Source organism: Typopeltis vanoorti, chromosome 2 (genome assembly GCF_054136105.1).
Source record: "Typopeltis vanoorti isolate ZY-2024b chromosome 2, IOZ_Tvanoo_1.0, whole genome shotgun sequence".
Lineage (NCBI taxonomy): Eukaryota > Metazoa > Arthropoda > Arachnida > Uropygi > Thelyphonidae > Typopeltis > Typopeltis vanoorti.
The window spans coordinates 67,923,334-67,937,353 of NC_143550.1; the positions used below are offsets into that span (position 1 = coordinate 67,923,334).

Here is a 14,020-nt window from a genome sequence, read left to right on the forward strand (position 1 = left end):
AGAATAAGGATTATGAAGAAAAACTCAATCAAAAACTAGACTTAATAAATATATTTGAAGAACAAGACATAAATAAAATAAGCAAAAACCTAACGGAAGTAATAATCTCAGCAGCCAACAAATTCAAAAGCAACAAACAACAAAAAGATCATAAACTTTCACAGGAAATCCTACAACTACTAAAAAAGAGACGAAATATGAAACAAGACAAAAACTTAATTTCTAAAATAGAATACGTAGAACTATGCAAAACAATATGGAAAAAGATGAGAAATGAAATAAGATCTTATAACCCTAAAAAAATAAAGGAAATAATCGAAAACAATAAAAATATGAAAATACTAGGAAAACATTTATCAGTTCGCAAAAGTCAAATAACTGCAATAAAAGATAAGAATGGAACTACAATAAGGAATCAAGAACAAATCCTAAGCATGCTAGAAGAATTTTATAAAGAACTCTATAGTGATCCTTCAATTGATAAATCAAATATAAATAACTCTTCTCCATTGCATATAGAATTCATTCCCCCATTCACTTCAGATGAAATAAAACAAGCATCAAAACAAATGGAAAATGTCCTGGTGAAGACCTAATTCACATAGAATTAATTAAATGGGGAGGAAATAATATAATTCACCAGGTCACAAACTTACTAAATCTATGCCTATAAGAGGGGAAGATACTGGAAAAATGCTACTATGATACTGTTATTTAAAAAAGGGGACAAAGAAGTAAAGAACTATAGACCAATTAGTATTCTCTCTCCAATCTGTACAAAATTCTCACAAAAGTAATAACGAACAGGTTAACCCCTCTTCTAGACTCAAATCAACCAGTAGAACAAGCAGGATTTCTTAAAGGCTTTAACACAATTGATCATATTCATGCAGTAAAACAAATAATAGAAAAAGCAGAAGAAAGCCAATTGCCTCTCTGTTTAGCTTTTAATGATTATGAAAAAGCATTTGACTCCATCAAAACTAATGCAATAATCAAAGCACTCCAGAATCAGGGAGTTCCTGGAGAAAATATGGACCTCCTCCAGGAAATATACCACACTGCAACAGCAACAACCCAACTTCACACAAGTAGCAATAAAATATCAATGGAAAAAAGGTGTCTGACAAGGAGACAGTTTGTTAATGTGTGGAATGAGTTTGAGGGATGAAGTGAGCTGTATGGGAGCAATGGACTGCATTTGAGTGGTTATGGTGTGAGTCACTTGAAGAGATTGCTGCTGGAAAGTAGAGAAGTGAATAGAGAGAATGAATTGGATCGAGAGGGGAGTGATGTGGAAGAGCAGGAGAGTAAGACAGAAGAGATTGAAGAGGTGAATATGAATGGGGAAGTGAGTGGTATGAGTATAGAAAATGAGAGAATGGGTGTGCAAGAGGAGCAGGGAAATGGGGAGGCTCAAGGTGGACAGGGGGTACACAGCGTGAGAATGGTGGATGCTCCAAGAGGAGGTGAGAACATGTGTAGGTAGGAAAGGAATGGGATGACCAGGGATCAAGAGGAAACAGTTGGAATTGCAAAGGGTTCTAAAATGAAGAAGCAGAAAGGGAAATGGCCCCAGTCGAGCATGGAGAGATCACATCGAGTGAGTGGTATCAGTGGAACTAGCTGTAGATCCAGAAATGAGCTGTTGTGTTTGTATACAAATGCTAGAAGTATAAGAAACAAGGCAGATGAAATGGTTGCATTAATTGTGTCTTTTCACCCAAAGATTGTCGGAATAAGTGAGACATGGTTGGAAGAGGATGACATCCTGACAGGAATAGAGATGGAAGGGTATGATGTGCTTCATGAGGATAGAAGGGGTAAAAAAAGGGGGGGGGGAGTGCTGTTGATGATAGAGAAAGAGTTATGTCCATACAAAGTAGAGATGCAAGACAGAAATAGTGCCAGTGGTTTTGAGGCAGTATGGTGTGAGATAGAGGTGAATGAAATCAAATACTTGGTGGGATGTTGTTATAGACCAGGTAATGTGGATGGTGGTGATAGTGAAATGTATAGACAAATTAGCCAAGCTAATAAGAAAAGGGTGATCATAATGGGAGATTTTAATTATGACAATATAGACTGGAATGATGAGATAGTAACTGGAAGTAAAGAAAATGAGTTTCTTGAGTTTTTGAGGGATAACTACCTCAGACAATATGTAACAGAGGGCACACAAGGATTAAGGGTCTTGGATTTGGTCATCTCATCAGAGGATGTAATTATAAATGAGGTGTCAAATCATCTACCAATTGGTGAGAGTGACCATGAGGTGATTACCTGGGTAGTTGCCAGCAGTGCAAGGACCCCTGTGAGAAAAGGGTATATGTGGAACTATAAGGGGAGTGATTATGAAGAGCTCAGGAAACAGCTTGCGGGAGTAGCGTTGAATGAGGAGTTAGCTGGAAAAGAGATCAATGCAACTTGGAGGATTTTCAAAAACTATCTAGTAGATGCAATGTCTAAATGTATTCCAAAGGTGAGAAGGTTAAATAAGGTAGGTGTGAGATGGATGAATAAAGAGATTAAGCATGTGATACAGAGAAAAAGGGCAATGTGGAGGCAGTATAAGAGAAATGGAAATAACAAATTTCATGAGGTCTACAAAGACCAGGCAAGGAGGGTGACTTGGTTGGTGAGAGTAGCTAAAGAGAGATATGAACAGCAGTTAGCTATGTGAAGCCAAAAAGAATCCTAAGGAGTTCTTTCGATATGTAGCTGGCAAAAGAAAGAAAGAATGATTATGGAAGGATCACATTGATTGGAGAAAATGGTATAAAGACAGCTGTTGCAGAATGTGTGGTGAAGATACTTAATGAGCAGTTCATAAAGATCTTTCAATCCTTTGAATGTGACTTCATGGAGAGATTGAGAGCAGTCGATGACGGAGAGGAGAGACTGACTGTAAGTGATCAAGAGGTGTTTGGGGAGTTGATTAAACTAGATGTAAATAAGGTTGTAGGACTTGATAATATATCACCACGTATTCTGAAGGAATGTGCCAGGGAGTTGACACCTACCTTGACATATTTTTTTAATATGAGTCTTGCACTTGTTCAAGTTCCTAAGGAGTGGAAGGAGGGCAAGATTGTACCACTTCATAAAGGAGGTGATCAAACTCAAGCATTAAACTATAGGCCTATCTGTGTGTCAAGTGTTGTGGTTAAGTTGTTGGAGAAGCTTGTGAGAACTAGGATCCAGAGTTGGGTTGACAACAATGGTATTATCTTTGATGGACAGCATGGATTTGCTAAAGGGAGGTCATGTTTTAGTAATCTACTTACTTATTACAATAAAGTGACTGCTTCCTTGGACAGAGGAGAAGGATACACAGTAATATACTTGGATTTTGCAAAGGCTTTTGATAGAGTACCTCATGATAAGTTGACAGTCAAACTAGAGCAGATGGGGTTGGATATTAGATTAGTGCATTGGATTGGAGACTGGCTATCTGATAGGTATTAACAAGTTGTGTATGGGGGTGGGGAGGGGTGATATCCAGGAAAATAAAAGTCACTAGTGGAGTGCCTTAGGGGTCTGTTTTAGCGCCATTACAGTTTAACTTGTATATTAATGATATTGGTGAAGATTTGGATGGAGATATTCAGTTGTTTGCAGATGATGCAAAGTTGGGACGAACCGTGAAGAATAGTGAAGATGTTGCGGCCTTACAAGAAGACTTGGGTGATTGGACACAGAAATGGGGATGTGAGTTCAATGCTGCAAAATGTAACGTTTTAAACTTTGGAAAACAAAGATGGGATGCAGAATTTATGCTTGGTGAGGATATATTGAGGGAAATGGAGGAAATAAGAGATCTGGGGGGGTGATGGTGGATAAGGATCTAAAATTTAGGGGACACATCGCCAAAATTGTGACGACAACACAAAGGCTCTGGGAATGATGTGGAGGACACTGACGTGTAGAAGTAGGGAGATTCTTGTTGCGTTGTATAAGGCTTTGATTAGGCCACACATGGACTATTGTGCCCAGATTTGGTCACCAGGTTTTCAGACGGATGAAGAGATTTTGGAAAAGGTCCAAAGGTGACTGACTAAGGTAGTTTCTGACCTCTGGAATGTCAAGTATGAGGAAAGATTGAGAAGATGTAATTTGCAGAGTCTGGTGGACAGGAGGAAGTGGGGAGATATGATAGAGACCTACAAGTTGGTAAGGGGGTTGTTATAAGATCAATGGTGGAGAAGTTCTACAGAGAATAGTGGGAGATCAGGGGAGAACCAGAGGTCATCCCTGGAAACTGTATAAAGAGGGTGTGAGTAGGGGAGTGAGAGGCAGGTTTTTTCGTGCAGAGTTGTGAATGATTGGAATGCCTTACCTGAGAGTATGGTGTCTGCAAGGAGCTCGAGTGTGTTTAAGACACGGTATGATAAGATGTGTGTGTGATAAAAGGACCTTCCAGATGAGTCTTTGACTCCATGAGGTCTTGGGGTAATAATAATCACCCAAAATATTTACAGCAGTCCTTTAAGAAATATTTAATAATATAAACTGGACAAACCTTGGCATAAAAATTAATAACAGAAACTTAACACACCTAAGATATATGCAGATGATATCATAATTTTTGCAAGCACTCCAGAAGACCTATATCATGAAAGCAGAAAAGTCAGTCTAAAAATAAACATCGAAAAAACTAATATCATGTTTAATCATTTTGTAACACCAAAAAACATAATAATAGAAAACAACATCTTGGAAAGAGTCTCTTCATATACATACTTTGGTAATCTCATTGATCTAAACTGTTGACTTCAAAAGGAAATAAATAGGAGCATTCAACTTGCCTGGGGTGCATTCAGAAAATTGAAAAGCATTTTTCAAAATAATGATGTCCCACTCTGTTTAAAAAGGAAGGCTCTAACCAGTGTATACTTCCAGTCATCATACATGGTTGTGAAACTTGCTTGCTAACAAAAGCATTGGCAAATAAACTAACAACAACTCAAAGAAAAGTAAGAGGTTAATGCTCGGGATCACATTAAAAGATAAGTGAAACACCTGGATAAGAAGCCAGACTCACATAACTGATATCATTCTTCACCATAAGCAACTAAAATGGAAATGGGCCAGACATCTATCCAGAAGAGAAGATGAGTGATTGACCACCATACTAATGAACTGGATTCCAAAATAAGGGAAACGAGGCCGATTACATCCTAAAAGAAAGTGGAATGATGAACTGTCAAATTTTGTTGGAAAAAATTGGTCAACCATTGCTAAGAACAGAGAAAGGTGGAAAGAACTGGAGGAGGCTTCGTCCAGCAGTGGACAGAAAATGGTTGAAAAGAAGAAGAAGAAGACCTCCATTTACCAAATCTGTGTGCTATCCAATAAAGAAAATACCATTGTTGTCAATCTGATTCTAGATACTGATTCTCACCAGCCTTTCCAACACTTTACCATAACACAGATTGGCCTATAATTTGATGCTTGAATTCTCACCTCCTTTATGAAGTGGTACAATATTGTCTCCCTTCCACTCCTGTGGAACTTGAACTAATGTATGACTCATTAAACAAATATTTCAAGGCAGATGTCAACTCCCTTTCGCCTTCCTTCAAAATACATGGTGATGATATATCATCAAGTCCCACAGACGTATTAATGTCAAGTTTGATTAATTCTCCATATACCTCTCTTTCTCTCTCGCACACACAGTCAGTCTCTCCTCCTCATCATCCACTGCTCTTAAACTATGTTAGATTCACAAGATTAAAGACCTTTATGAACTGCTTATTAAATATCTCAACTATATCCTCACTATATCCTTTGCAGTAGTTGTCCTTATACCATTTTCTCCATTTAATGCCACACTACCATAATCATGGTTTTTTCTTTTTTTTTTTTTTGCTGACTACATATCAAAGGAATTCCCTAGTTTCTTTTGGCTTCATTAGCTGACTGCTACTCATACTGAACTTTTGCTACCCTTACCAACCAAGTCCACCCTCCTTGCCTGTTCTTTGTATTCCTCATGGAATTTATTATTACCACTCCTCTTAATGTTACCTCCAAAATGCCTTTTTTTTCTCTGTATTGCATACTTAATCTCTTCATTCATCCATTTCACACCTATCTTATTTAACCTTCTGACCTTTGGAATACATTTAAACATTTCTTCCACTAGATAGTTCTTGAATATCACCCAAGCAGCATTGATCTCTTTTGCAACCAACTCCTCATTCCATGCTACAGCTGCAAGCTGTCTCCTGAGCTTGTCATAATCACCAGCCTTGTAGTTCCACGTATACCCTTTCCTCACAGAAATCCTCACATGGTTGGCAATCACCCAGGTAATCACTTCATGGTCACTCTCACCAATTGGAGGCAGATTTGATACCTCATTTATAATAACTTCCTATGATGAGATGATCAAATCCAACATTCTCAGTTATCACGTGTCCTCTGTTACATACTGCCTGAGGTAGTTGTCTCTCAAAAACTCAAGAAACTCATTTTCTCTACTTCTGGTTGCTGTCTCGTCATCCGAATCTATATTGCTGTAATTAAAATCATCCATAATGATCACCTTTTCCCATTTGCTTGGCTAATTTGCTTATACATTTCCTGGTCACTACCTTCCATATTACTAGGTCTATAGCAACATCCAAGGAAGTATTTCATTCTGTTCACCTCTGTCTCACACTATGCCTCAAAACAACTACCACTGTTTCCTCCTTGCATCTGTACCTTGTATGGATATAACTCTTTTTCTATCATCAATACCACTCCACCTCCCTTTTTACACTTTCTATCTTCACAAAATACATCATACCCATCCATCTCTATTCCTGTCAGGATGACATCCTCATCCAACCATGTCTTACTTATTTCAACAGTTTTTTAGGTGAACAAACTCAGTCAATGCAACCATTTCATTTCCCTTGTTTATGATACTTCTAGCATTCGTATACAAACTTAACAGTTCATTCCCGGGTCTATAACAAATTTCACTGATACCACTTATTAAATGTGACTTCTCTGTACTTACCTTGAGCCATTTCTTTTTCTCCTTACTCATCCCAGAACCTTCATCAAATCCAACTTTCTTCGCAACATCCCAGGTCATTTCCTTCCTTTTTTGTCTATACATACAATCACATCCTCTTGGGGAATTAACCTTTTTCACGCTATGCTCCCCTGTTTGGATAAAGTTGGACTTTCATATTGCGATCCTACCATGGGAACCCATGTTGTGAGCCTCGGTTCTGAATATTTTTGTAGAGATTCAGGTTCCAGCCAATGCCTGGAAGTCCACATTCAACGTGTCAGCCAACGAATACCGTTGTTTAGATATTATCCTTCATAGCACCCTATGGTCACATTCGGTGTGTGGTGAGTCACCCTCTGCTGTTGGCATTTGCAGTTGACTGCCTTTGCTTGCACCTCAGTATGATATCATTGACTGCTGACCTGGGATGGCCCAATTTGTCAATTATTTGCCACGCAGATAGGTCTACAACATGGCATCCTATCACAATGCCTCTTTCAAACTCCGTCAGTTCCTTTCTCACAGCCATTTCATCCAAACACAATTGCACTGACTTGGGAGCATCATATTCCTCCAATTTATACCAGCTACAAACACCTGACTCATTACATGGCACAATACATCTTGCTCATGGGGGTTGTCTGTTAACTTCTTTCCAAACAGCTATTTGCAAAGGGGGGGGGGGGTTTACAGTTTCTCATCTCTACATACACCACGGATTCAGACTATGGTTGCTGTGCACCTGAATAAAGCATGAAGTCAGAAGCAAAAGAACCCAGTAAGGATGTAGCACATAATAGAAAACCATATCAGATGCTGGTTAACTAAATAAGAAATTTGATTAATGGACTTCTTTTTTTTTTTCATTCTAAGTTTGCAAAAAAAACAGTCATGTAATTCTTTCTTTTGTTTGAAGTTCACTAAGAATAAAGGGCTTCACAGGAATTATGGGAGTGAAATTTATCAGCATTTGATACTTATTTTCAGAATGACCTGTTTACAAGCTGCAAAAAATGTGGTATTAGAGTTCTCCTATGAAGAAAGACATGAACTTTTTTTTGGGAAAGCATCACTTGTGATTTAATTTAACGTTAAGAAATAAGTGGCTTTTTTTTTTTTCTCCCTTGTTGCTCTCCAATCCATGAAAGGTTATTTGCAAACCTATGACTATAGCATATTTTTCTTAGTGAAGAATTCATGGAGACAAAAACACACATGTTGGAGTAATTATTTTCTTCTTATAATTAAGAAAATAACACGTGATGTTTCAACCTCTGTATTGAGGTCATCATCAATAAAATATACTAAATAAAATATAAACAACAATATAAATTAACAAAATAAAATAAACTTTTTATACATATCAGCATAATAATATACATATGATAATTTAAAAAAAAATAAATAAATAAAAATAAAGTTTTATAGTTGAACTACATTAAACAATTTCTACAGTCTATATTAAGTTTTTTTTTTGTGTTGGGGTTGTTCTGGGTGCTATATGGGTTGAAGGGGGGGGGATCCTCCAGATTCTTGGAATTATTAATCCATCATTCTTGTTTAGATTTGGATGATGTTTCAGCATCTCATACAGCGAGTTGGTGCCTTTCCAGTTGATTCTGTGACTGTCTGACAGGCCTGTTTTATCATAGTGGAGGAATTTAATATGCCGTTTAGGTCCATCTTTTCTTATCGGGATGGTGCATCCTGTTTCTCCTATATAGGATAGACTGCAGGTGCATTTAATTTTGTAAACCCCTGGGTGGGCAAGGCAGGGAAGAGGATCTTTGGATGAGCTGAGTACATTTCTTAATTTTGCAGGAGGTTTGAAAGTTGACTTAATGTTTGTATTTATATAAATATTTTTTTTATATAAAAAGATATATTTTTATATTTTTTATATAAACTATTTTTCAGCTATGCCCCTAACGTATGGTATGGCATTCTTGTAATCATTTTTGCTGTTAATGGTATTTTTGTGGAAGATCTTCTGAACTATTTTTTTTATTGTAGCCATTTTTTATAAACACTTAGCTAATAATGTCATATTCTCTTTCATGTTCAGCACCTGCTCATTAGAGCAAATCATTACAGATCTATGTTTGCTGGTGCTGATGCATCCTAGTTTTTGTGTTGGCATGTTGATATGAATTTTTATGCATGTATTGACGTATGTGTGTGGGTGGGTGGGTGCAGCAGACCGTGAATGAAAGGCAGCCTGAAGGAAGGCATGTGACAAGTGTGTGTCTATAAAAGGAAGAGAGAGCTATTGTTTTCAAATGATAAATTATATACATTTTTGAAAATTATGGAGACAACTACTGTGTTTGAATAAAAACTTTAGTTTAATATAACTAAAATCTAAGATTTTAGTTATATTAAACTAAAGTTTTTATTCAAACATGGTAGTTGTCTCCATAATTTTCAAAAATGCATTCGGATCACCATGCAAGCCTAAAAGAAAGGATAAATTGTATATGTTTGTGTTGTTTGTTCAGGTGGCTTAGGAATGCATTTAATGTTTCACAGCCATAGGACCAACTGGTGAAAATATCATCAACATATCAGAGCCAGACTTTGGGCTTTAGGCTTGCTGAATCTAGAGCTTGTTGCTTGAAGTCTCGAAGCTTGGGGTCCCCATGGCCTAACTATGGATGAGTGGAATGTGATGCATTCTACTTATTCATACTTAGAGAACTCACTCGGGTGATTTTTTTTTATGCTAAGTACCTGAATAAATTTAAGGATCAGAATGTAGGTATGTTGCTGGTTGAGTAGGACCTTCTCAAGGTCTTACAGGTACCTACAATATCCTGACAAATCTGTTGAATCCATCGAAGTTTATTAATAATGATTATGATAATACAGTATATAATGTGCACATTTGAAGACTCCGAAGCTAGTTAAAAAGTGGTTGTGAGAATTTTTTTTTTTAATTCTAGTCTTTCTTTTTATATAAGTAAGCCAACTAACTGAAAGCACATAAAATAAGTTTGGTGTTATAACAAAGGATAGTGTCATTCAAGATGACAAGACTCGAAATGTAAAGAATAAAAATTAAATAGCTTATTAATCCATAAAAAATTGAAAATTGAAAATTATTTTATTTTGTCAAGAAATTAATAGTTTTTGACCAAGTACATTTTGTTTTAGATTTTGTTTGTTAATGTGATTTTGTTCTTGGATATGATATAAAACCATCATGATATTTTTGACATAATTAACAGGACTTTTTTATTATAGAATTTATGCAGTTATTTTGTAATACAGTTTTCAGAATCAAAATAATATGCTTTTTTTTTTCAGTTGCAGAAAGTTATTACTCTTCTGGAACATGTTTCTAAGAAAATTATCCCTTTTTTTAAGACCAAACTGTTCACTCAGAATCCCTTTAAGTTCTCAGGCATGTCATCCTTTTAACCATTTTATTGGAACAAGGAAATTATGTCAGCTCAACAGTACAGAATCTTTGCTTTCAATATCAACAGGTTGTGTCCAGAAACTGAAGAAAATTGCATCAGATGGTTCTTTGCTTCGTATATCTGTGGATGGTGGTGGATGTTCTGGATTTCAGTATAAATTTGATTTGGATGCCAAAGTGAATGATGATGACAAAGTAATTGAACATGATGGAGTAATGATCGTTGTTGATGAAGCATCTTTAGATTACTTAAAAGGTTCTACAGTTGATTATCATGAAGAATTGATTCGTTCAGCCTTTCGTATAATTGATAATCCTCAAGCAGAAAAAGGTTGTTCATGTGGGTTATCCTTTACCATAAAATTATAAGAGTAAATTATAATTTCATAATTGTATTATAGTCATGTAAAGCTCATATTGAAATAAAAGTTTCAGTGTCAGTATTGAGTTTTAATCATTCGCCGAATGTTATGTGAAAAAAGGAAAACAAATCGAATCTAGCTGCTCTGACTAGTGATTTTGAGAATGCATTTCATTTCCACTACTTGTAAATGAGAAATTACTTTTGGCCTCTCCTTCATCATTGATTTTTTGTACACGTTTCATAAATCTAACAGACAAACTTAGGTGTTGAATGGTATTCATAACTTAATGGTATTAACAACACCAAACGAAGTATTTTATAAAAATATAATAAAATTAGTTTAATCCTTTATCCACGTGTGAGCAAACAAAGTTTGCGCCTGAAAGTATCTTCAGGACTGGGGTAAGGTGGTACAACACCAGGACAACTCGTTGCAAAGGTGGAGCAAGCTACCAACACTCCTAACTCAGTATCTCCTATAATGCAAAACACATCTCCTTGCGGATATGTCTAATGTTATGCATTAAGGGAAGGGCCACTACCCAGACTAGTTTCGACCTTTATTGAGGTCTCTTCAGTGGGAGCCAGGCCCAAGTGGAGATACCAGGCAGAAGCATTAGCAGGTCTTCTCCACCTAGGCTCACACTTGGATAAAGGATTAAACTAATTTTATTATACTCTAACCAAGTGAAAAATAAACTTTCAACATCTTTCTCTAAATCCAGAGTAATTTATTAAAAAAGGTGGCACACCATTTGGCAACTCCTATAGGTGGAGAAGACCTGCTAATGCTTCTGCCTGGTATCTCTACTTGGGCCTGGCTCCCACTGAAGAGACCTCAATAAAGGTCAAAACTAGTCTGGGTAGTGGCCCTTCCCTTAATGCATAACATTAGACATATCCGCAAGGAGATGTGTTTTGCATTATAGGAGATACTGAGTTAGGAATGTTGGTGGCTTGCTCCACCTTTGCAACGAGTTGTCCTGGTGTTGTACCACCTTACCCCAGTCCTGAGGATACTTTCAGGTGCAAACTTTGTTTGCTCACACTTGGATAAAGGATTAAACTAATTTTATTATACTCTAATCAAGTGAAAAATAAACTTTCAACAAAATATTTTATAAAAAAGTTGTTTATTAACTAGTTTATATTTCACTGAATTTCAAATCAGCTGTATATTTTGCTGAATTTCAAATCAGCATCTTCAGAGTATAAAGCAGAATGTTACAGTTTATATGCAGCAGTGAGTAAGTGAAACAATTCAAATTGTAATGGACAAAAGATGAAGTCCTAATTTGGCATCTTATGTGTAAACGCACATTATTAGCCACTGAAAGGGAAAGATCGTAGATGCCCGTTAAGACATTAACATGTGCATTTAATGCATTTAGACCATAGCAAGCATCCTAAACGAGGCTAAACCACCAAAAATTAATATACCACAGAATGAAAAGCTGCTTTAAAAACGTTGTATAGGAATAAAAATATTGTTACTGCTAAAGCTGATAAGGTAATGCAACAGTTATCACAGATCAAGAGATTATAACAAAAAAACAACAACAACAAGATCTCCTATGTGACAGTTCTACTTATCAAATTATAGATCAAGACCTTACTATGTCTCAAAGAAAAAAGTCTAAAAATTATTGAAAAAATTGTTTCTTGGCCCAAAATAAAACCTGTTTATATTAAGGTTTACCCTGCATTTATGGAGTACCTAATCTAATATTCTCCTATGCCCTATAGTTGATAGCATAGATAGTCCTACTCATAAACTTGACCTACAGTTAGCCAAGTCTCTTTCCCCCTTACTGGCAACTCCTCTACTTTTGTAAAAAAATTCAGTCTTTCAGATCATTAGATAAAATTCATATCCTTAAAAATTCAGACATAATGGTTAGTTTTGATGTCACTTCTTTATTTATTAATGTACCACTAATAGACGCTCTTGGTTTAATAAAGTCTAAATTTTCCCTGATATCTTTGAATTATTCAAATTTACTATGTATACAGGTTAATTTACATGGGGGAGGAAAAATCTACAAACAGATTAGTGGTACTGCTATGGATTCCCCTTCCCCCCACTTTACTAAACTTTTAGTAAAGTGGGAGAGAAACATGAAACACTTTGAAAACAAAATACTTACCACAGCTACATAAAAGCCCCTAGTGTGGTTATGCTTTCTTGATGATCTGTTTGCCATTTTGGCCACGTGGACAAGATACTTTGGATGCTTTTTTCACCTACCTAAACAGCCAACACCCCAAAATTCACTTCACAATAGAAAAAAAATTCTAATAACTGTTTGCCTTTTCTTGCCACAGTAGTCATCTGCCTTTCAGATGGATCACTATCTTTTTCCATTTACAGAAAGATTGTTTATGTAGATATCTTGTGTAACAGGATATCTACATAAACAAGCATATCATCATCCAGCCCATTAATATGGTATTTTAAAAACACTTATGCACAGAGCCCTAGAAATGTGTTTTAATGATAACAGCTCTTTCCACAGAACTTAAATATCTACACCATACTTCCTTGGCCAATGGCTACAGTTCCTACAAAATAGATAAAATACTACATAGCCTCATTATTTCCCTCTTCTAATACACAGGAACAAAACATTACTTATTCCTGTTCTTTATGTCAGAGATACATCAGAAAAGATAGCCAAAGTACTAATAAAACATGGCCTTCGCACCACATTTAAACTGCATGTTATATTAGCAACACATCAACTCTGATTTGCTTTCCTTAGGAGAGCAGATCAGAGTTGATGTGTTGATCAGAGATCAAATACTTCATCCTTTAGTATATACTGGAGTGTGTGAAGTTCCTTGTGACTGTGACTTAGCCTACTATGGGCAGACAGGAAGATGATCTGTTAACATCCACCTTGGAGAACATAAAAAACAATTCGCTACTGTTATTATGGCAAGTCAGGACTGGCAGACCATGCTTGGACACTCTTTCATACGGGATTAGATGGATGAAATTAGAGTCAGCCATAGCTGTGAAGAATTCTCCTAACCTGAACAAATATACTTGCATCAATTTGCCAAAAATTTGGGAGACAGTTATCTTAAGATTGACTCTTACATAGCTGTAATACTTCTTTTTTTACATTAGAAGATGCCAAATTAGGACTTTAGATCTTTTGTTGATTACTGTTTGAATTGTTTCACTTACTCATTGTTGCATGTAAACTGTAACATG

The 14,020-nt window shown here is 36.2% G+C and overlaps 1 protein-coding gene across 2 annotated transcripts in view; it reads left to right on the forward strand.

Annotated features, from left to right (window-relative positions):
* LOC150109133 (iron-sulfur cluster assembly 2 homolog, mitochondrial) overlaps positions 1 to 10,878 on the forward strand; it is a 45,901-nt gene extending 35,023 nt beyond the window's left edge. For both annotated transcript variants that reach the window (XM_090405803.1, XM_090405811.1), the window contains exon 2: positions 10,322 to 10,878. In XM_090405803.1, the coding sequence (XP_090261929.1) occupies positions 10,350 to 10,805 (456 nt within the window). In that variant the 5' untranslated portion in view covers positions 10,322 to 10,349 and the 3' untranslated portion in view covers positions 10,806 to 10,878. The remainder of the gene's footprint in view (positions 1 to 10,321) is intronic.
* Positions 10,879 to 14,020: the final 3,142 nt, after the last annotated feature.